Genomic DNA, 23,208 nt, shown 5'->3' on the forward strand with positions numbered 1-23,208 from the left:
TGATTTGTCACCTTTTGATTTCTTCCTCTGGGGACATCTCTGCAGAGATTAGGTGTATCGTTATCGTACATTTCCAGACGATCCCTCCTTTAGGGGTTATCCAGCATGAAATGTTATGGGGTGAACAACTCGTTAAAACTAAAAATGTTGATACTCGAATTTTAATATTTTACTTTACTCAAAAGTTTAACAAAAGCAATAATCATTCCGTTCATCTTCATCATTCTGTTTTTGACCTTTTGGGGATTTAAAAGACAAATTGCCTGAAGGCAACAAGTATTACAAAGGATATGAAGAAGTCAAATAACTACCATAATTTTTTTGTTAAAGCAGCTAGAACACCGTTTGCAGGGTTATCCCAATGCAGTGTGCCGATGCTTAATTAAACAGGAGCTATGTTAATAAAGGCAGAAAGTCCGGAGGGCAACAACGTCGACTAACCGAACCACCCCCGATTAGGGTTTTTTCGGAAATGTCATTATTTCATTGTTCCGGGGTCGTGTAGCCCCGGAGCGATCGGGCGTGTTTCGCCTCTTCTACCGCACAAAAGATAATAATATTGTTAAATACAACTCCCTAATGAGACCTCATCGACTTTAAAAGAGATTTTACAGGGCTGTAAGTACAGTTTTTCGCCCGGTGTGAATTGCAGTGGCGATGGTAAATAAAGCAGATGCGATCGGCGGCTGTGTCCCCTCCCAGGGACGACATATCGGTCCGGCCATCTAATGGGAGTGTAATGAGACGCGCTGTGTGCATAAGATAATTATAGAGCCATTCGCATAATTGCAAACGTTTAATCATGTTGCCCTGTATTAGTTTATAACTGCTGTTCGACTCGGGCCGTGCAACAGCGGACGCTACCACATAACCCATTTAGTTCCACCGACCAACAATCCACTTAATCTTTTAACTTCAATCAATACAAATATTTCTAAACAAGTCTGATCACCATATTTGTTTGGATGAAAACTAAGAACAAATCCTACTATAACACTAATTAATAATAGTTGTGAAAAAGAATGGTTAGGTGGTGGCGTTCCGATCACCTGCCTCCCGGCCGAGCTGGTAGCCAGAGCCAGATATCTCTCGACGGAAGCAAGCGAAAATTTATGGAAAATCGGTTAATTCAATAATTACCTTCGTTAAAAAGTTAGCTTACGGCTTACTGGTTACACGATCGTTGAGCACGATATGCAAAACTCTCATATCTGCGTTCGGCGTAATGGCAGGAAAATAGTTACACGCAGAAATAACTCTCGGCTTTTCGCACTCTGATATCGTTACGCTCTTTGATATGTTACTTCTTCAGCTGATTTTTAACTTTCACTGCAGATACTTTTTCTAGCTCATACATACAGAGTTCTTAACAGCTGCAATTAACTTGTCCAAATCTTCAAAGATGGGATTTGTGGGACAGTTTATACAGCGTTCTCAACCAGCAGACTTATGCAGTTTAATGTTCCCAATTGGTACCTGATTCAAACTGCTCGATGTAGATTACCTTTTCTAGCGTTAGTCCAGGAAGACCTTCTACCTTGTGTTTTGATTGTTTTGAATAAAAAACATCTTGTAAAAGACGGATAACGTGAGAACGGCTATTTTATCAGCCAGCTGCTGAATAACCTGGAGGAAGTAGAAGCTTCTGCGTTGTTTATATTCATATGATGAAGGTGACTTTGCTAATGTATGAATTAACACTGAGAACTATGGGTAGTTTTAAAGTGACATTAAATACAACAAACTTCATTATGATCATAACAGTCAGATTTACAAAAGTAGAACTATTATGCGAGGACATTTATGTTCAGTACATTGGGCCATCTTATCTTGGTGGAATACACACACCAAAACATTCATATATCAAAATATCCGTTATTCTTATATTCAAACTCGGGAAAACTAGGTACGACATAATCGTTCCTCTGGGCTTAATATTCATCTGATGGTAGAAGAGCCAGTGTTGATTAATTTGTAAATGTCTCAATTCTAAGACATCCATGAGAGTCACACCTCTCACACACCACAATTTGGGTTAGTTACAAATTGGGTTGGCTCAAAAACTAAAACCTCCTAATCCAGAAAAACCAAAATTGACTGTTATGATGTAAATCTTCGATAATGCCCAGAGTTAGAAACTCTCACTGACTACTCATTGACAATAGAGAAAAATAATAGTTTGTTTTGTTTTAGATCCCAAAGTATATTCAAGACCACAACAACCCAGGAAAAGCCCAAGAAGGTCCCCAAGATTGCTTCAGATGAGGAAGATCCTTCCTAACATCAGAGAAGTCAAGAGAATTATCAGAGGAAGACTCTCACGAAGATCTTTGCACTATCTATTCAAATTCAAATTCACCCTGTCAGCAGGCATGTTACCATATTTGAGTGCTAGTTAATGAAATATGCAAAAATTGTCAACTGCCTTAACAGAGATCATTTACGATGAAGCTGTCACCTTTTTACAGCCCATACAGTAGTTGTTATAGAAGACATATGTAAGAATGATATTTACGGCAGTTTTTAAGATGGGCCACATGTAAATAGATCCCCGAAAACGTTTGACACATTCAATAGGACACATCCTGTCGTTTTCTACACGCCGCTTTTATGGATTTCCTGTGCGAGCTTTTAAGTGGTCAAGCGGGCGACAAATCGTACAAGACATTTACATTTTCGCTCTTTCGAAACAGCCGCGTCCGTCAATAGTGACTTCCTCTATAAAAACATCGTGCACTCGTTAACTAATCGTTGAGGCGGTGCAATAATTACCCCCCGAGCAATATTATAAAACAAAAATCGAGCCGCCGGCTGTCTGACGGCCGTACCGCGGACCAGATCTACATCCTAGCGGAGCCGCGTATAATACAGTTTCCAATTAATTACGACACGGTTAATCGGCGAAATTACTACGTTCATTCAGCAGATGCAATTTCTCGCGTTACTATAAATCACTCAGAAGGCAAATAGGCCTCGACGATCGTTAGGAAGTCGAATTGCATCGGCAAAAACCAATTATGATTTCGCTAATAATTTACGGCTTACCAATGAGGTGCCACCGTTCGCCGAGCCGAGCCGAGGCGTGCCAACCAGCCCTCCAAGTCACATATGACGGATTTACGGCCGAATCGGCCGTACTCGGCTAACATCGGGGGCGTCCACCCAATTATTTATGAAAAAGTAAATATGATTAAGTGGTAGCGATTGTTCAGCCTGTAATTTTGTTCGTTAGTTCTTGTATTCGGATTGTTTTCGCTGAATTACAGCCCGATTAAGAGATATCAAATCGCTCCCAGTGGAGACCAAACGATTTCCAATCGGATTTTGCTTTCGAATGGTTTCAGTCAGAAAAATCAGATTATAGTTGTTTAGAAATATATTAAACTTCAGCAATAAGATAGATAAGATAAGATAGATAAGCGTTATAATCCTTTAATAGAATATTTATCACAACACATATCTAAGACATTTACATGATGGCACAAAGCTAGTTGCTAATATAGAAATTGGCAAGATAGATCTTCTAAGGATGATGAACCACCTAAATGTCAAAGTTTAGTCTAAAATAGTACTCTCCCTAGATCTTATTGCGGTTACATTAATCCGGCTTGAAGGACCACGTTCTGCAAGCTTTAGTTGCATTCACTTTACATATTCATATTTTTTCCTCTCATCACTATTTTCATTTTTTGTAGTTCAGTAGTAAAGATTTTACGCACAATAACTATATGGACCGGTCCAAGAAAACGAACAGTGGAGAATAAGATACAACCACGAGATCTACCAGCTCTGGCACACCTGACAACAACAATAAGATTACAAAGACTTAAATGGGCCGGTTATTTGCAGAGGGTGGAAGAGTCAAGAGGACTTTCAACCAAAAACTGGAAGGTAAAAGACCGGTTGGAAGACCAGGGGCGAGATGGGCAGACAAAATCCAGGGGGATGCTGGTCGGAACTCTGGAGAAAGGAGGCGGAGGACAGGGATGGCTAGAGGAAGAAGGCCCGATTTGGGCTGTAGCGCCATTGGATGGATAGAGTTACAGCAAACTGAGACAGGTATGCCTCGTTACTTCCGTATCTTCTCTACAAAAAATGAGTTTACTGAAAATCGTTCTGGCAAGTAGAAGCTCTGAGAGAAGTAGCCTGATTTCAGATAACAAAAATCCGTTAACCGAAGAATATGACCCAAACTGCTAAAAAATAACTTTGCATGCAACAAGATGAAGCACTCATGGATTAAAAAAAGGAACTAAATTTGTATGAAAAATATAAGAAATAGTAAATCTGTAATGAACCTGATTTTAATATCCGCTTGTAACCCAAGAAACCAACAATTACTAACATTAGGGTAGTTATTTATTACCCTGAGTCAACTGCCCAGTACCATCTTAATGGGTTTTATATGACATCGCAACCGTATGCTGTGAACAATAGACCAGAAAACTATGTGACATTTTCTGCAGACTTCTGTGGAGTGTAAAACTATCTGTTTACAATTTAACGACCTTAGAGGGAGACAATAAAAAGGATCGGTTGTCAATTCCAAGGAATCGAGTTACTTTGACCGTGTGGCGCCCAGAAATCGGGAACGCAGCCTCCCCTTTAAGATGGAAATAGGACCGAACATGTCGTATTCGGGGGTCTGAGGTCTAGAGATGTTTTGAAAACCCGCCACGCTGACAAATTAGACGCGTTGTCGGCCTACATCTAAAATCTCTTAGAGCCGGACCGAGATTTATGAAGTTTTTCTATGAATGCAAATCGGGAATTTATTTTAAGGTTGACTAATTGAAGCAAATGCGCTTTCAGCGAGCGTATGTGAGCTAATTTTTCTCTCTCATCGAGGGAAATAGTTAGCTATTAGCCTGAATCCGAATTAACGCGTCTAACTACTAATTCTGATAACCAGAGTGGGACGGTTTCGTTTTAATCATTCCAGACAAACCAACAGTGTATAATTGGAGTCACTGCATTTAAAAACTTTACTTAACAGGACAAAGTAACCATGTTTTGGAAATTAATTTATCTAATTTAGAAATACACGTCATTGAGAAACCACGATCAACGCGAGCGATGAATCTATATTTGGTGAAACAGAATATGAATGTCAAGCTCATTTGACAAAAGATCATATGAAAAACGATGAACAATAACTTGGCTAAGGCACCAGCACATTATGAAATTAGTGATATACGAGTATTTTCCAAATCACTTCAGAATCCTTCTGGAACAGCATTTAAAAACATTAAAAAATACTAAATTCTAACGCGTTAAAGATTCTAATTGGTTGATTTTCATTTAAAGACAAAGCAGTTTGAAATCAAATAAACCTTCTTGCTACCTGACACCAAAACTAAAAAAAACAATGGCCGGCGCTTAAATCTGTACATTCCAAGGAAATTCCTTGGTCAGTCAGTTTGTTTTCAGTGAGATTCCTTAAAAACCAGACGCGGAATCGCTTTGATATACCCAAAATGGCGACGACACGTCCCTTTTGCGACATTGGCGCGATTGATTGAAGTCAAACAATTAATGGCAGCGAACCACGGAAAAAACGCACTTAATGGGTCCTCATCAAACAATGGATGGAACAATGGCTTGTCTTATGTTCTAGACTACGCGGAATCTTAAGTAAAGTAACAGTAACCAAACAAAAGCAAATCAACATAGTTATATTGACCCAAATTTGCATTCGATGTCCGCGTACCCGAATACGTCACTGTCCGTCACCCCGTAATATGGCGTCGCCATGTATATACGTGCGACACACAAAGGGCCATAGTAAATTGATTGTTTAGCTGTATTAACAGACAAAGGGGTAAATTGCATCCGGGAAGAGGCGGGGTAGACACTCCGCCCCCACGTAAATGTAATGAAACCCAGAAGAAGGTCAACCATGGATGATTGCAATTTGGATTTAACTGTTGTAACATCCACAAAAACAAAAGTGTTCAAGTTTAGAGCAGGGAGAATTAATGTTTAAGACCAGTTATAACTAAATCAAAAATCATCTTACCATTTAGAAAAATATTGCTTTTACAAAAACTATAGTCAGCTGAGAAAGACTTCACTTCCTGGTAGATACATAATATTTACACGTTTTCCAAGAATTGACCATAAATCCCGGATTCTGTTATGGATGCAAGTAATGTTTTTCACAAAACATGTAGGAAATTAGTTGAAAAACTAACTAATTCCAAAACAAACAAAATTCTGATTAAATAAGCAATTCTTGCATGTCATTTGATGCAAATGAACTGCTCTGCAAAGAAATAATGACCAAGTGACACCTGATATATTTTGTATCAAAAATACAAGTTTGATTCTGGTGCAATTCCATCCCTTTTTTTCCCCCCCCCCCAACTTTAAAAAACGTTTCCTTAATAAGTTAATTGGCTAGATTAATTAACAGCCCTTTACAATCCTGTAACAGACAGAAAAGCGAGAACGCAGCCTTAAATACGGATTTAGATGAGTATTAATCGTGACTGCGCGTCGTATATTTTCTTCCTGCACTTTATTTTGAATAACCTCTCGCGTTTAGGAAATTCATTGAGGGATACGGGCCGTTTGTCTTCTTGCTTGGTGGCGGCTCCCGACCCGTTAGGCGGTCGAAAAACCGAAGAAAAAAAAGTGACGTGTCGGGGAAATTATGGGGACTTATTTTTATACGAACGGAGGCTATTTGTAATCTGACCATCCCCGAAATGACCGGAAGTTCTTTGGTTCTGTTACCTCAAACAAAGCTTCTCAAAATCTCAGGTATTTAGATTGTAATCTAAAAAGATTATTAGTCAGAGGGCTGAGTCACCATAATCAACTTCTGGCCAACACACAGAGTCAGTCAAATCAGTCCTGTACAGGGTACAGGGTGGAGCACTTTAAGAAAATCTGCATTGAAAAGACGACTTCAACTAAATTCATGGCAGTTCATCATTGATTCACCCTGTATTGTGGTACTAAAGAAAAAGGGCACAAATCCTTGGACGGCTCCCTGTAATACCGAACAAACTCGGAAACCTATTACAATGATAATCAGCTTATCCCCTCTGGTGTTATGTATCTTTTTCAATAGACAAACCCAGAGACCTGTCATTAGTGGACGTGTTTTATTTGTTTTTCGAAAAGGTCTCCCGCTGCGAATTTTCGTTTCGGTCACGCTTATTACCACCCTCCATGTGCGTACCATATCCATTCTAGAATGTCACTCAATGAAGTACTATTTGAGGTACGCCTATGAAATTTAGACTGGCACTGTCGATTGTTTTAGACGAGACTGCAACAACAAGATCAAACCTAAAGATAATGGGATCTTCTTCGAGAGGGTGGATCAAGAAGACAAGGCAGTCTCCACCCCACAGGGGTATATCGGTTGCTGAGATCGAACAAATTTTTTCGTGTCTAGACAATTAGGGGGTAGAATTTGCGACAGATAGCAAAATGCGTAGCAGATAAATCAATTGGCAAGGTCCTAGCAGAACCTAGAAAAAAGACGACCGATAATAAATAACGTTAACGCCAACTAAATCCGGCCCGTCATAGTAAGCCGATTAAAAATTTCAATAAATACATTTTTAAATACGCAGAGACAGTGCTTAATACCTCGACGAACTTGAGTAATGGCCGCTGTCAAATTTATAAATCGAATCTTAAATATGGAAACGTAGAAAAGTTTGTCAAGACCATTTTCCTCCGGACCTGAGCCCTCGGGATTTGTTGGAAATCATCCAACTCAGCTTTTGGTTGGTTATGAGTGTGTTTGATTTTCACAAACTATTTTACTCAAGTAGAATTTCTGCATGAAGTCATTGCATTGAAACCTGATATCAAAAAGATAATTTACATATGAAAAAATACTATTTTAAAACAACTTTTCTGTTAAAATAAACAAATAATGGTTTCGGAAGTATTGCTGAAAGAAATCTTTAACAATGAACAAACAACAATCTTGAAACTTAAATCTGAACATATACTTATTTAGATGCAAACATTGCATGATAAGAAGACATTTCTAGAAGTTGCCTCTGATTCATTTCTAGAATGCAAAGTTGACCTTTTTCTAAATTTTTCCTAACCTTAAAATTAAAGGGTTATAGCTAACAATTGTGTTTTTCTATTGGATTACCCGGTAGATTTTATTATTTTGCAGAATGCAATAGGACCACTTCCCATAATAGCATAATTAGTATAAAACAATAGTTTGAAGACACCAACACCCTACACAACAAGAAACGAAGAGTTGGAAGAAATCCTAAGGATGACCGAGTACATCACGGAAGGGTTTAACAGGAAAGAAGCGGCAGGAGCCGTGCTGATAGACGTCTCCAAGGCCTTCGACAGGGTTTGGCACAGAGGACTTCCAATCAAGATGCTGAATGCCGGCTTTTCAGCCGCAAGATGCAGTTAGTCGCCATTTCTCTATAACATTTATGTTTCACATTCGCCTAGAACTCAGCGAACCAGCTTAGCACTTTACGCGGATGACACTGCGATCATGGCCCAGAGCAGGAGCGGGCGACCGTGACCCAATAACTGCAAGAGGAGACAACAGCATTGCAGAAATGGTACAACAAATGGAAGATCGACCTAAACGCGGAGAAAACGCATGCCATAGTCTTCAAAAGAAGACCAAAGATGAGGATAGAAGGCAACGTCAGGTAAGACATGGACATCGAGTATACCTTGGGATCAAGATGGACAAAAAAACTCACGTGGGGAAGCCACGTAGAATACGCCAGACAGAAAGCCAGAGCGACCAGAGCAAAACTGTACCCCATGACAAGCAGGACATCGAAGCTGGCACTTCGGAACAAAATGACGCTCATCAAGTCGGTTCTTCAACCTCTGCTGTGGAGACTCCAAGCTGTGGAAAACATTGCGCTCAGGACAGCGGTGGACGCCCCATGGTACGTCAGAAACGTGGACATCCAGCGAGATCTGAAGTTCATCAACGCAACGGAAACGATCTAGCAGAGCGCAGTGAAGACATTCCAAAAAGCGAAAATCAGTTACTGCGAGAAGCAGTGAACTACGACCCGGAGCTAGAAGCACCCCACAAACGCCCCCGATACCAGTTATTGGATAACGGGTAATTATTAATAAGTTTTTCTTTCTGTTATAGATAAACGACAATTCAGGACCAACCAGCCAAGAAGAGGACCACAATTTTCCCCAGAATCCTTTTTAGGATTTTGAAATAACCGCTCCAACCGATGGATCGGCCGTAATGGGACTATAGGGTGGGTTACGAGAGTAAAAAAAAACACTTTTGACCTCAAATTGATTAAGTTAAGATAAGTGAGTATCAACACCTTCTAGATAATATAGAGAAGATAATATTGAAATATTAATTTTCTTCTGAAATACTTATGCAGTAACTTTTCCTCATTGACATGGTAATGATGATTAGGATAATTGCAGTTATCTGTCAATCATCTTGTGCAAACATTACCATGGAAATAAATTAAATATGACAGTTAAAAGCTATTGCTCTTGACAGTTGTCACCCATCAATCTTCACGTATCAGCGTTGTTGAACAAGCCTGAAAAAAGGTACATAGTTCAAAAACAATCGGTGGCGCGTAGGTACACGAATTGTCGCAAAGTGCCATTATAAAAATCATTTTTAAAAAATTAATATCGAACATTTATGTAAAACAGATCGTGTAGTCTCGTGTCGAGCAAAATCGCAGTTGACAGTCGACTGTTTAAAATGATTAACGAGCCCGCGGCACGAACGGGCCGTGGTCATTCGTGGTGTACAGGGCTCTTCGTATTTTACGTATAATCGCGTTATTTAGCTCGATTAGGTTAAGTTTAGTTTTGCTTATGAATCTGCCAACCGCAGACTTGAATTAGGTTCTGCCATTCGCGTGACATCGTTTTGCCAACATATGCGGTTGGTCTTCATCATTAACGCACTTTGACAGAGGACCTTCCGTTATCGATAAATTACGTCTCCAATCTTAAGGAGCAATCGATCAATCTGTCATCGCGAAGATCGCAAAGAATGTTAAAAAGCGTCAAACTGGCCAGATTTGACGTCGTTTGACCGTACTGGCGCCAGAATACCAAACCGAAATAAATCTTCCCCGGAGGCAGTGGATAGGCATACCGTCGTAATTTTTGCCAAATGAAATTCGAGACTTATTAACTGCCGGGAAACAATATCGGGCCTAGTTGAAACTATTCCCGGTTTGACGAGCGATGGCGCCGGCATAGCAAGCAGGTGTCAAATTTTAAGGGTCCAGACATCCGTTCTTGAGCCAATTAACACCGAGCACTGCCGTTTTGGTTAATTTAATGCCATTTTTCGAAGTTGGAATTCCGTAAGAGGATGGGGTTTCGGAAGGAAAGCGAATGAGTCCAAGTCCGGCAGACCCGGAGGTCGTTTAATGCTTCTTTTTTTATTCAGTAGGTCAGATCAAAATTTTGCTCGAGTGCAGTTGGTTACAATCATACGCCTGCAAACATGGCATTTGATTTCACGTGACTTTAATACATAGACTAGCATCTACCACAGCAAAGTACACCACGACTTTTCCAAATATAATAAAATTATTTATTCAAACCTTCTATTAACCAGCAAAATCTCATTTGATGACATTAGTGTCAGACTTCTGTCACCTATCTCGAGAATTACCCAACCGATTTTATTTTTGTCTGGCAAATAATAAGGATGAGTCTGGTCACACCGCACAAACAGGGTGGCTCACAAAATATGTCGTGTCCGCGAGCATAATTAACTTAACAACGAAACTAGCGTACGGAAACGAAACTGGTAAAAAAAATCTAAATTAATTGCCAGGGGCGTTAATAAATGACCAAAATGACACGGACAGAAAAAAACAAACGGAGAAAATCTGGTTCACGTCCACTTGATTTACCGAGCGGCCAATCCCACGCCGTTTAAACGACAGCGCGGCCGGGACCACCCCGATTTTCGCGTTTGTTCCAAAAGTGTCCCACCACAAACAGGGTGTCACAAAAATACTGTTGTATAAGTTGCATCTATTAAAACACGCTAAAACATTAGATATTCCTGATTGCTGGCGATAAAACGGTAAGACATTGTGTAAACAGAATGTATACTGCATTTGGCCTACGGCGATTTATCCAAGGAAAAAAAAGCCATCATTATCGCTGCGAAAATGAGCGACCGTATCCCATTTGCAAACTCATCCTAGCGTTGTTGATACTCGAATTTGCATACAATCGGCGAGTTTATGGCTCGATATCGAAACGACCGGGGGAATTAAGACCGAGGTACCCACTTAAGGGACATTAACGGATTAACATCTCAAAACCTTTCAGTTTCAGTCCAGTTTGTTCAAATCATCGTTCCAGCATAAACCAACCACAATTCAAGCTAACGAGCAAACACTTTCCCACCACAATATTGTATACATGTGTAATAATTAATAAAACCCATTTTTCTTCAACACTTACAAACATGCCCATACATCTTGCCTAGCCTAATGACGACGGGTGTAACCAAAGCCGGAACACATGTACTTAATTAGGCATATCCTAGAGCTCTTAGCGTCGTTTTCAATTTCTGTTTGGGGGGGTGGTTTTGGCGCTTTCTACGAACTAAGCGATTCCCATGCCACTTACCTTCTTGTTCACCAATCGGGGCTCATCTTTAGCTAATTTCAACAGTTCCTGGCAATCCCCCCTGCTGGCCGTTACGTACCATTCCTGGCATTTTTTGGGTTCCAACTAGAAAACGTCAGAAAAATCGTCAATTTTTGTTTCGTAGAAAAAAGTGCAGATTTTTGTATTTTAAACAATTTGATGTCCGTGGTTTAGAGCATCTTATACATTTTGTATACCAGGTGTCCAAGAGCACCCTGGACATAGGAGATTAACATGGGAAAACGGTTGATGATGATTTTTTTGCGCCTGTACGGTTGATTTGATTGAAAAATCGTATTAATGAAAGTTGTAGTACCTATCACGGACTAGTTTTCTGTATTTTTTTCGGATCTCTAACTTGAGCCCTTTCGTCATAAAACATGAACAAAAATGAGAAAATTTAAACTTTTGGCCTGCACTGTATAGGCGGTTGTCGGGCAACGGGTAAACATTTCATTGTTGCTGGTACGGTTGCTCGACAACCGCTCATTCAGTGCAGGTAAAAAGTTTAAATTTTCGCATTTTTGTTTGTGTTTTACTACAAAAGGACTCAAGTTAGAGATCTGAAAAAAATACAGAAAATTAGTCCGTGATAGGTACTACAACTTTCATTAATACGATTTTTCAATCAAATCAACCGTACAGGCGCAAAAAAATCAAAACCGTTTTCCCATGTTAATCTCCTATGTCCAGGGTGCTCTTGGACACCTGGTATATCTGTTATTCCAGGGCCTTAATTCTTGAAATCAGAATTCTCAAGAGAAGTGTTGATAGAATGTGACAGAAGAAACTGACAATGACGGTTTTCTGTCACATTCTTCAGACTTCTCTTGATAACTCACTTCCCTCATATCAAGATTACGCACCCAGGAAGTCTGTAGTCTTTTCTTGTTAACACATACAAGTGACAATAGGTATGTTCGCAGAGAATATTCATCACATTTTACATACAAATTCGACCAATAAAAACCGATATTTCTTGGTTTTCTGGTTGGAAATCGGTTAGAGATTGCCTCTGCGAACAAACCATGTGACTACTGGTCACAACTTGGTTTTCTGAAGAAACATCTCTTTGGAAATGTCAAAAACGTTCAATTGAATTTACTTATTTTCGAATATCACCAAATTTGCCAACTCACTTGATAGGAAGTTAGAAAAATTGCATTACAAGAACTACATTCATATCACAGTCGTACTCTATTTTGCGCCTACTTTATGGTTATTATCGTTTCACTATTATTAAATAGTGCCGAATTTCGTCTTGACTACGTTGCTTCTTGATACGGATGAAACCTATGTGCGAAATACTAAAACATTCGTTTTTCACTTGCAACACACACAGATGAATCTGCTTATTTTACAAGACCTACCCGTGACTATTATATCTACATCTACCTCTCAAATCTAGAAATATCAACATCTATGGTCTACGAGTATTTACTTCATAAGTGATTAATGTTGTTGACTAGCCCTTAGGTATTTATGGCAACAAAACCAGTTTCAGAGAATTTATCAAGATTTTGGGATACTTAGTCTTCTTCAGAAAGCTCCTAATACTCAATGCACAACTTTGAAGAACTATCAACTCTAACCTTTTCTCAAGGCATATCATTTTCCTGATCTTCATGCTGAGTCAGTGCAGGATTTCCGTAAATCTCAGTTTGGGATTGGTCAAAAAAGAGGTTGCTTTTTCCTGACGAATCACAAACTACAAACGACAAATAAGACAGTTTTGACTGAAACAAAAAATTGTTAATATCAAATTAACTGCTTTATTTAAGGGAGTGGGAGAGAGAGGTTGACCTATTTTCTAGCAGCAGATAGAAATCGTTCGGCGTAATAAAATATGTACGGCACAATTAACAACAATGTAGGCAGGCGGTTATTAAATTATGCAGGAACATTTAAATACAACAGCACGAACATTTCGCTCGGTATAGACAGATTCCTCGATATCGATAAGGGGGAGCGTTATTAAGAAATTTATTAACTGCGGCGCAGGAAGCACGGTATACAAATGAGTTTTTAAATTCTGCTAATATAGAGAAGAATAGTGAATAATTAAGAATGCATCATGCTCCTATGCCTGGGATAGTGGGATTGAGTTGGAAAAATCCAAGGCCAAAAGTGACGTTTACCTTTTTTTATACTTAAAATTCGTTACGAAATAATTGCGGTGTTATCGAAAAACATACATTTACACTCTCCTTAATAAAAATCGCCTTTGACCGATAAAGTCAAGCAATGGCGTGCAGGGTCACATTGTTGAAAGTTTACCCAAACCAGGTAGACAGGCACGACACTGCATATTTGCATCAAGACAATTGAACATAGCCATAATTAATTAAATTACACCACACAAAATGATTAAAAGTCGACTTGTCACTAAAGTTCAAACGTGTTTTTCAAGCTGAGGTCATTAGTTTTGTTGATGTCCTCCGCCCCCAAAAACTAGAAATTTTTCAGTTCAGCCTCATTACGGACACTGAAAATGCCCCAGTAATAGCCGCAAATGAGTGTATAAACTCTTCTAATTATGTTAATGATCGTACCACCCTAATAAGTGCATTTTAATTGGCCGAACAAAAAAATATCGAATCTAATAATCGGCCAGTGCTCTATGCATATTAAGTGCGGACATAATTAATTCATTATGTGTATTATTATGGCAACTATTATTTATCGTCAGATCCGTATCTTTGGCCTTAAATTAAAAGTCCGGCAGGCGACGGACGTTTAACGAACGCCTCAGTTTAATTAGTTTTTTTCCTGCAAAAAGTTGGTACTTACCGGGGTCAAGATGGACACGTCAGAGTCATCAGCCATCTGAAAAAAAAAAACGCTTTAGTACTAATATACTGTTAAGCTACAAAGTTTAAAATTATGCAGGATATTCAAATCAAAATGACTTGTTTGTAACATTCACACAAACTGTCTTGTTGACATAATATCCTCTATTCGTTTAAATACAAGAGTCCCAATGTGTGTTAAATGATTTTGTTTTAATTGTAGATAGCTTTTTCTGTAGGTTTTTCCTGCATATTTGCTATAAAAAAGTTTTGACGTGACCAATAAGAAAACAGCATTTATACGCAGTACAAGCAGACGCAAAAACCTGCTAGTAAATCAATAGACCGATTGTGACACGCAGTTACAAATAACGCGAAAATATGGCTACAAGCTAAACTCGAGTTTAATATGGGCAGTTAAAAGATCATATCGACGATCAAAGTTATGACTAAAGAACGGCTGGTGAAAGAGGGACGACCAGAACTTATACCGAGTGAACCCAAGTCTCCTGATACACTTCCAAGCCATATAATTATTCGATTAAAACGATCACCCTGTAAACGGTGGTACCTTTGCAGTGGAAGCAAATAAAACGTTGATTTACGCGTATCGCGCTATCCGGTTCGATAAGTTGCTGCACATTCATTTATAATACTATTTGAGTCAGTCAACAAATTTACTAATGTCGTGCGGTTACACTTGAAAGAACATTGTGTTACTAGCTCTTTAAAGAGAGTCTCGTTTGTAATTTCATTCTTTTCGGCTTCTGCTCGCTTTATCGATTAATGTACTACCGCAATATGCTCACCATGTCATGGCAGATATGTGGATGTAAACTTGAAAAAACATGAAATGAAATGGTATATTGCATTCTGTAGTAATGCCTTGACGAATTAGATAATAAATGACAGGTGCAGCCATACAACTCACCAATGACAGTAGGTTATGATAACATCCTAAAACAACAGTCAACTCTGCATTATTCATAAAATCCTCTCATTGTTGCCTTAATGTCGACATAACTTTCTTTTTGCAGCTTTTGACATAAAAATGGGATTTTTCTAATGGTGAAAGATCTGGAAAACGTGCCGGCCAATTCACCCTATATGGAGCTGTTCATATACTTTGCGTCTAGTCTACACAATCAGCTGTACTGACAATATCGTCCGCAAATCTTAAGTGGTCTAATAACACTTCGTCAATGTTCTGTATAACACTATTCCACTACCCTTACAATTTCTTATATTATTATATGATTCGTCTTGTTTTGGAGTACAATTCAAATATTCGTAGTGCTTAGGAGATATTTTGTCGAAAGACTATTAACCAGTTAGTCACAGTCTTTCAATGTCTGTTTAATTTTTCTCTGTTATACTTCTGGAGATATTCTTATTTAAACTTTCTTGGTCTGCATTTTTAAATTCCTGCTGCTCTTTCAATTCCTCTCAAACATATTTACCCTCTTCCATTGTGTTTTACAAGAAATGTTATCTGTTCTGATGACTTGATTTCATAAGCGTTTGTTAAGTCTGTGGCTGTACCTGTACTTTATCTCTTGTGAAGCCTAAACGTAGACAGGGCCTAGAACCTAGAACTTTGGCCAGAACCAGGCAAATTATTGTTAAGTAGACTGCTTCTGCCTGATTTCTATGCAGAGATAACTAAATAACCACTTGAGGATCCAGGAGCCTTTAAAGCTCCAAGTTTACCTTTTCTTTCTAAGACAGTGATTTTTGCCAATCGCATGCAACAGACGAAATATGTGGATTTGGCCTTCCCAGTGTTCCCATATTCTAAAGCAAACCTTTAAATTCGATAATGCTGTTTTTTCCACTTTTGAAACCTCCCACTAAGTTATCATCTCTTTTGTTCATTGAGTCAGGTTGTAAGAACTGTTAGTCTAGTACGTAAAAAAACGTTGACAAACTTTACTTCAAGACAAAATCACTATTTCATAATAATTAATGATATCCCACTGAACTGTCGATTCAATAGCACATCAAGCTGTTTTCAGCAGTCATATCAAAACACATTACCTTGTAGTATACATTTATGTATAAATGTAAAGTAATTTTGATAAACCTACATACATATCTGCGGAACGTACATGTATTACATGCAGTAATACTATACCAAATTGCTTATAGTACAAATGAGGCAATTAGTTATTAATCTGAGTAGGAAAAAAGCCATAATTTTATAGTCAAAGTACGCTGGTGTGACCAGAGGGTGTATATATCGAATAGTGGCGCATTGGTCGCGTGTTCCTCGTGGCAGGTTATGCGCCCGAATTTGAATATTTTTGCAATTAAAATAACTACGAACGGCGTGTCTTTAGTCTGGAAGACCGTTTTGTTTCCTTCGTTTTATTTTTCAGTTCTAGAGGTCGAAGGGAAAATTCTATCGTTCCCCTCTGGCACCGCCCTCATTGACCAGACCGCACATTTTGATCGATCAATCTCCCTAAGCGTTCTTAATAGCATTCGCCATGGTCATTATTAAATTTGTTGCTTATAAGCGGCTTAATAGATTTCGAGGCGCCCAGTCACTCCGCAGTCTGCTCCGGTACGGTACTGAAAGATTTAATTGAATATCGAATTTCAGTTCGGCTTGTACCAGGCGTCCCAATTCCCAAGCTCGAAAGCTTTTGACAGGTCGAAAATTTAGTCAGAGGACGTGTAGAGATCACCCTGTAGGCAGTGGATGGCGAAACGAATTCAATAAGCACGAAGTCTGTTGTAATCACCGCTAAAAGTACACCTCGTCACCGAGATAACGTATCTCGCCAAATGACTAATGATGCGCTCGGTTAGAATGTGCCCAGTCATCGGAACGCTTAGCCGTGGCTGTATGTGTTTATTTAACCCCGCTGCGAACACAAATTAGCTCGGTGGAGGCCCACGTGCCCCCTTCCATCGGGGCGCCATCTTGGAACGGCGCTATTTACTTAGTCACCTTCCAGCGATCGCTCACTCGTTCCGCTACACCTAGACACACTTTGCACAGTACTAATCTTTCCCGTCTCGTCCCCCTCGGGCTAAATACGCACCCAGAAGAATAAAAATCAATTATTCAGTACCCCCCTGAGCGGTACCGCACCGGGCGCCCTACGGGGCCCAGCCCATGGGCTGCCAATACGGTTTTTTATGGGTCGTCAAATTGTCGTGGTCCAGGCGCCAGCATATTGTTTTTAAATTGTAGCGTTTGTCATGAGGGGCTAAAACAGTTTTTTTCAACTGGCTCTCAAGGGGGTAAAAATTAAATTTATTGCCCAAAGGGTGTTTCACGCCTAATCTATTTCAAGGATCTCTTTAATTCAAGGTCGGTCTTTAGTAGCACCGACAAAATTGAAAATCCTGTAAAAGGTTTTTCGACATTTTATATGTTTTCATAGTTAATTAGAAGAATTGTAGACTACTACCAGATATTTGCTTCAATCTCCTGGCAAATCTACTAAATTACATCATTAACACATAAACGATGGTCACTCTTCCAACTAATTCTTACACATTTGACGGTTTATGTGATATTCCATTCCAATTGCTAATACATAGTTCAGATTCAACGCCCTCGTCACTTCTTGAGTTGAGTTGAGTTGTTCCACAGCCTTCTAATATGTGACTGCTTTCCTCAGAACTTCATCTTCAAGTTATTTGGCTCAACTTCCTAGTCTTCCTCCTCATCTTTGTTTGTAACTCTGATTCATTAACCTCCAAAGTTTGAAGAGTTTCTGGTTATTCCTGTAGACAAACCAGCATTAATAGACAGCTTCTAGTTGTTCCCCAGTCTGCACAAGAAACTCTTAGTGTTTAATTTCACGCCTCATTCAATGTTCTCCATTCTTTGTAGCTAGATGTATAAAAACAATGATAGAAGCAATAGTGTGAAGAAGGACTTTTGAGCATTAATTTCTGTATATGTGACTGATTTATCCACCGCAGATAAGCTACCGTAACAGAAGAATTCCGGATGGGAGTGTTTGGTGGAATATCGAAAATAGGAGGCCGTGACGAAGCTCCTTATTTATCTTTTTCCACCCCCGCGTGCACAGTTGTCGCGATTATTTACCGCTGAATTACTCGGTCGCAAATTGCACGGGCTATTGGTCTACATGGCCGACTGTCGTCATTTGTTTCCGGCGCGATTTATCGCCTAATTATAGATTGGTCGTGCCGGAGAGCCGGACAATTTTATTTACGGCCGTCCGAAAACAACAAAAAAAAAGTCTACCTTGTCCGCGATATATGTATGTGAGTGCGCGCGGACATTCGCACTTTCAGCAATAACACTTTGTCATCCGGGGGTCGTTTGAGCGATTGTCCCCCCCTCACCCTCTTCTATCACCGATCGGGGTTAATTGTGGAGCTACCTTTAGACAACTATGCCACCGGGGGGAGTTCAAACAGCCCACCGGGGGGTGATTCTTAAAGCCGTAAATTAAAACCTACACTCTGAATTAGCCACTTTTCACTGTCAGATACCGTCCATATATGAAATTAAATTAAAATTTCCAACGACCCTCTTTACAGCCCGCGATTTTTTTTCCAAGGGTTTAGTCCGGGATCCTGGATACAGTTTGAAAGTTGCTCTTCCCCTCTTCTGTAATTCACACTTTTTTGTCATGACCAAAAGCGGTTAGAATTAATAGTGCTGTAAATATGAGGCGCGACCGCTCATTATTTTAATTCGGACACAGCAATAATAGTGGTCGCCGTGTTATTATTCCGACGGGAATAACGTGTCAAAAATAGTTTTCGATATGATTTAAAACGCTCTACGTCACATGCAATAGAATTAGCTCGTGTAATCAGAATTATTGTTTCACTAATGGCGTCATTTAGCGTTGGTTTTTTCCATTTCAAAACGGCTGGCGTTTTGGAGGGTCCTACTTTAAATAACGTTGTGTTTAGAGCAGCTATAATAGCTCTGAATTTTAAATGAGTCAATTAAAAGAAGTGAATTTATTGAGAAGAGAAAACTTTCAAAAAAACACTGAACCCGCTATACATGAACTGTCCAAAGAAAAGGTAGAGACAGAAAAATTGTTGGTCGTTTTTAAAAACCTGTATTTCTGAAATAGACAAACAGGCTCTGAAAGGTTGATTCTTCTTGAATAAGATAGGAATAAAATAGATTTATAATAAAACTGTTTTTTTTGCTATCTTGGATAAATCACAATAACTTGTTTGGAGAAACATAGCAGGTTTATAAGCCTAATTCAAATTTATTTAATCCCAGCTACGTCCAACTGTAGCCCATTAAAACTCCTGACATTAATCGAACTTTCGCTTATCTATCACCCGTAAATGTACTCTTAATCTCAAAATGTCAATTTACTTCCGAGCTTCATAGATACTTCCATAAATGATCATTGGAGTCATGTTCACATATCGTTGGTGATACTGAGTTTACAGCATAAATGTACGAGTCCACTGGATACATTTGTATCGCAACATTGTTTTGCAACATGTTGTAAACAAATGTATCCACTGGACTCGTACCTTAATAGAACCTAAAAAAAATGGCTCGCAATGGAATATCAAACCGTTTGAGACAATAATCCTTCCTAACAACACAATGTTGATAGAAAACTTGTAATAAAATATCCATAAAGTCAGAGGAACTAGGAAAAAAAATAGTGTAAACTCAAGGTGAAGATTGCACAATGCAGATGACCCGCCATACGTCAGAAAACCATCACGTTAGATACCGTGGAACCCAAAAGGTAAGACGTTAACTAGAAGGAGGTACGTCGTAATAAAACGAAAATTAACCGGACAACAATGTTGTCTGTTACAGGCCTCACTCGTCAGTGATTGGCTGTCAAATGACTTGCAATTTAAATCGAACGGACGAGCAAGAACCCGGGGGGATTTGTGTGTCTGTATTGTGTAACTTTCGTTATTAATGTTCTCGGTCTGAGTGACTGCTCCACCGAAACTGCATGAGAAACCGTTAACAATCGCGTGTAACTCAAATCTTGTAGATTTAAGTTGTAACTAGTAACACTCACCCAGCTCTTATTGCTTCTGTCCTTTTCGCTACTTCTCGGTGCTCTTGCAGGACTCAGTTCGTCTTCCACCGAAGCCAGTCGGTTGAACTGCTGAGTCCGTTCCTTGACACTCATTCCCGGACTTTCAGCTTTGGTTTCTTCCTCCAATAGTTCACTCCTGTAAATTGTCCAATTCTAATGTATACATCATAACTCAATGAGGACACCCACCTTGGGTCACTACTTTGTTTCCTTCTAGGCGGAGCCGTTGGTCGCTCTTCCAGTCCTAAACTGATACTATCCAAGGAGGGAGAAGGTGAAACCACCGGGGGTGGATTTCGATAAGGCGGAGGCTGTCTAGGAGGTGTGTTAAGGGATGTGGTACTCCCATAAGCAGATAGGTTTCCAATGCTGCTTAAAGGAGAAACGGGCAAGGGTAAGCCCACATTATTTCGTGGATCGTATTGGGCTGATAGTGAGGTTAAGGAACCAGTAGATGTACTGAGGGAAGGATCTGAAGTATTACGATACTTTGACTTGAGGATTAGAACTTTTGATTCACCCTCCAACTTTGTGTGAGCCAGCGTGTTGACGTGCTCTTTGAAGTAGCGTCTATTTGCATCTGTAATAATTTTTGATCTACTATGCTTTGCAAAAATGATATAGTAAATATTGTAACAATGTCTATATCATGTTATTTTAATATTGTCCACTTAATTTAAAGCCTTAGTCTTGCTCTGTACTAGCACGAACACAGTACAAAGTTTAAAAAAGTCAAAGTCAACACCTTGTAGTACCTTCTATAAAAATTTACTAATTTACATATGTCCATGTAGTATACTTACTGACATATTTGCATAAAAGTAAAATAAAATGATTTTCTAAGCCCAAACAAAAAATTCAGAAGATATTAATAAAAATTACTAAAATAAACTCAAAAATGAAAATCTTTAATTAGTAATGTTTACTGGGCTATTTGATGGTTTTTACAGGAATCCTTATACCTACACAATAATAATGGTAATTCTCAAACCAAATGACTTCTCTGGGACACTCTGTACACATAACCAAACCAACTCTGTGGTGTTGCAAATTTATGTATGACATTTAGTAAGATTTTTATTAGTAAAAAACATGCATATCTGTACTCTGAGTGCCAAACATTTTATAAAAACCTTAATTCAAAAATAGTAATCTACACTACCTAGTATCCTCAGAGCAAATTGTATCACCGCAGTCACTGATATCCAAACTTAAATAACATGTACTTTAATATACCTACTATAAAAGCAACTAAATTCTAAGAGCTGTTATAAGAGAGTACACTCCATGTAAAGTGTATGTCAAGTGCAGTTTATCAATTAAAATCCTATCAACCTATTACAACCTACATTACTGCTAATTAAACATAGTTTAGGCTGAGCAATCAATACCTGTTAGCTTAGAAAGTGACAAGAAACCTGGTTATTACCTTGATAGCTAAGTTATAGAAAATAAGTGATATCATTCATCCACAAGCCAAGAATCCTCTCAAATTACTGAAAATGCATAAACATCAAGTAAAATTACATTTAGGAGGCAGAAAATGCGTAAACAACAGGTCTAAGATGATTATCTACATCATTTAGCAATGTAAAAGTGACTAAGATTTCCTTGAATATTTTAACTAGTGTAGTACATAAAATAACAATTTCAGTTAATGACAACCTGAGTACTGTCTTATAAACAGTGGAACGGTATTAATTTTGATTGTAATCATGCTAGAAATTAGTAAAAACTTAGAAAGTTACCAAAAATCAACAGGTAGGTTGAAAGTCCCAGATCAAAACAAACACTTCAGGGCGTTGTCGTGTAAACGTAAAGCAATCGGGCCCACTAACTACACTTACCTTTCGAAATGGGGTCCGTAAGGTACCGTTTAAAATGACGCACTGCATCCCGATTCTTCACTTTGCCCCCATTTTCTAAGAAAAACTCGTAAATCTCTTGGAAAGTTAATTCAGGAGCTGCCATTGTTTTGTTATTAATTGAGGTTAGAATGTTAGATCGAGTGGCGTTTGCGTGTTCTCGACCAGGCCGGCCAACCATGCAATGTAAAAACGTTCACTCTGCACGTTGCCAACTGTTTTAAGTTGGTTAAGCGGCCTCGGCTTTGCTTAAATGCTTAAACTTAGCAAGTTAATTTAAGTTTGCTTATTTTAGATGGTATGATGCAATTGTGAATGATTTTCTGATAAAGTTTATTAATTGAAGGATGATTAGTTTTCAATTATCTCTGAATTTAGTGAAAACCGTAAGTATTAAAGGATAACAGGAAAATTTTGGATCAACTATGAAATCCAATCATCCAGTGATAAGAAAAGGGAATGCTGGATAGAATAGTCTAAAGCGTTGATTTTCATACTTTCATATCATATACTATAATATATTTTAGTTATATTTTTTATCATTAGTTACACTAAGTTAAAACATCAATTTTTAAGTTTATATTATGAGTGTAATAATGAATTTTGCTTATTACATTGTAGTAGAATTTCACCTCGGCACTGTTTCCTTGAAGGTTTTCTCAATTAACCGTGTCGGTCATATGCCCATTTTTTACTTACCCGGCTAATTGCAACAGTACACCAATTACCGCTGTAATTTCCCCTGTTTTTCTCTCCTTCTAGCTAAAATAGGAAATTACAAGCGGCTGCGATTGTCTCGGATCGGGTTCCCCGATTTTTTAAACCCCTAATCGAGGTTCCCGATACGTGCCTTGGATTTTTTTTCTCTCCGTTATTAAC

The 23,208-nt window shown here is 38.8% G+C and overlaps 2 protein-coding genes across 2 annotated transcripts in view; one reads left to right on the forward strand and one right to left on the reverse strand.

Moving 5' to 3' along the window:
- Nucleotides 1-4,293, forward strand: part of LOC145731767 (coiled-coil domain-containing protein 102A) — a 54,401-nt gene extending 50,108 nt beyond the window's left edge. Inside the window, exon 9 of the mRNA XM_081983721.1 lies at nucleotides 2,194-4,293. Within this exon, the coding sequence (XP_081839847.1) occupies nucleotides 2,194-2,281 (88 nt within the window). The 3' untranslated portion in view covers nucleotides 2,282-4,293. The remainder of the gene's footprint in view (nucleotides 1-2,193) is intronic.
- Nucleotides 1-22,498, reverse strand: part of sowah (ankyrin repeat domain family member sosondowah) — a 42,671-nt gene extending 20,173 nt beyond the window's left edge. Inside the window, exons 1-5 of the mRNA XM_081983740.1 lie at nucleotides 22,312-22,498; nucleotides 20,654-21,044; nucleotides 20,444-20,600; nucleotides 14,431-14,466; nucleotides 11,620-11,724 (exon numbers count right to left, since the gene is read on the reverse strand). Coding sequence (XP_081839866.1) covers nucleotides 11,620-11,724; nucleotides 14,431-14,466; nucleotides 20,444-20,600; nucleotides 20,654-21,044; nucleotides 22,312-22,435 — 813 coding nt within the window. The 5' untranslated portion in view covers nucleotides 22,436-22,498. The remainder of the gene's footprint in view (nucleotides 1-11,619; nucleotides 11,725-14,430; nucleotides 14,467-20,443; nucleotides 20,601-20,653; nucleotides 21,045-22,311) is intronic.
- Between the last annotated feature and the right edge of the window lie 710 nt (nucleotides 22,499-23,208).

This window comes from Ips typographus, linkage group LG7, assembly GCF_016097725.1.
Source record: "Ips typographus isolate SLU linkage group LG7, UJ_Ityp_2.0, whole genome shotgun sequence".
NCBI classification, from domain to species: domain Eukaryota; kingdom Metazoa; phylum Arthropoda; class Insecta; order Coleoptera; family Curculionidae; genus Ips; species Ips typographus.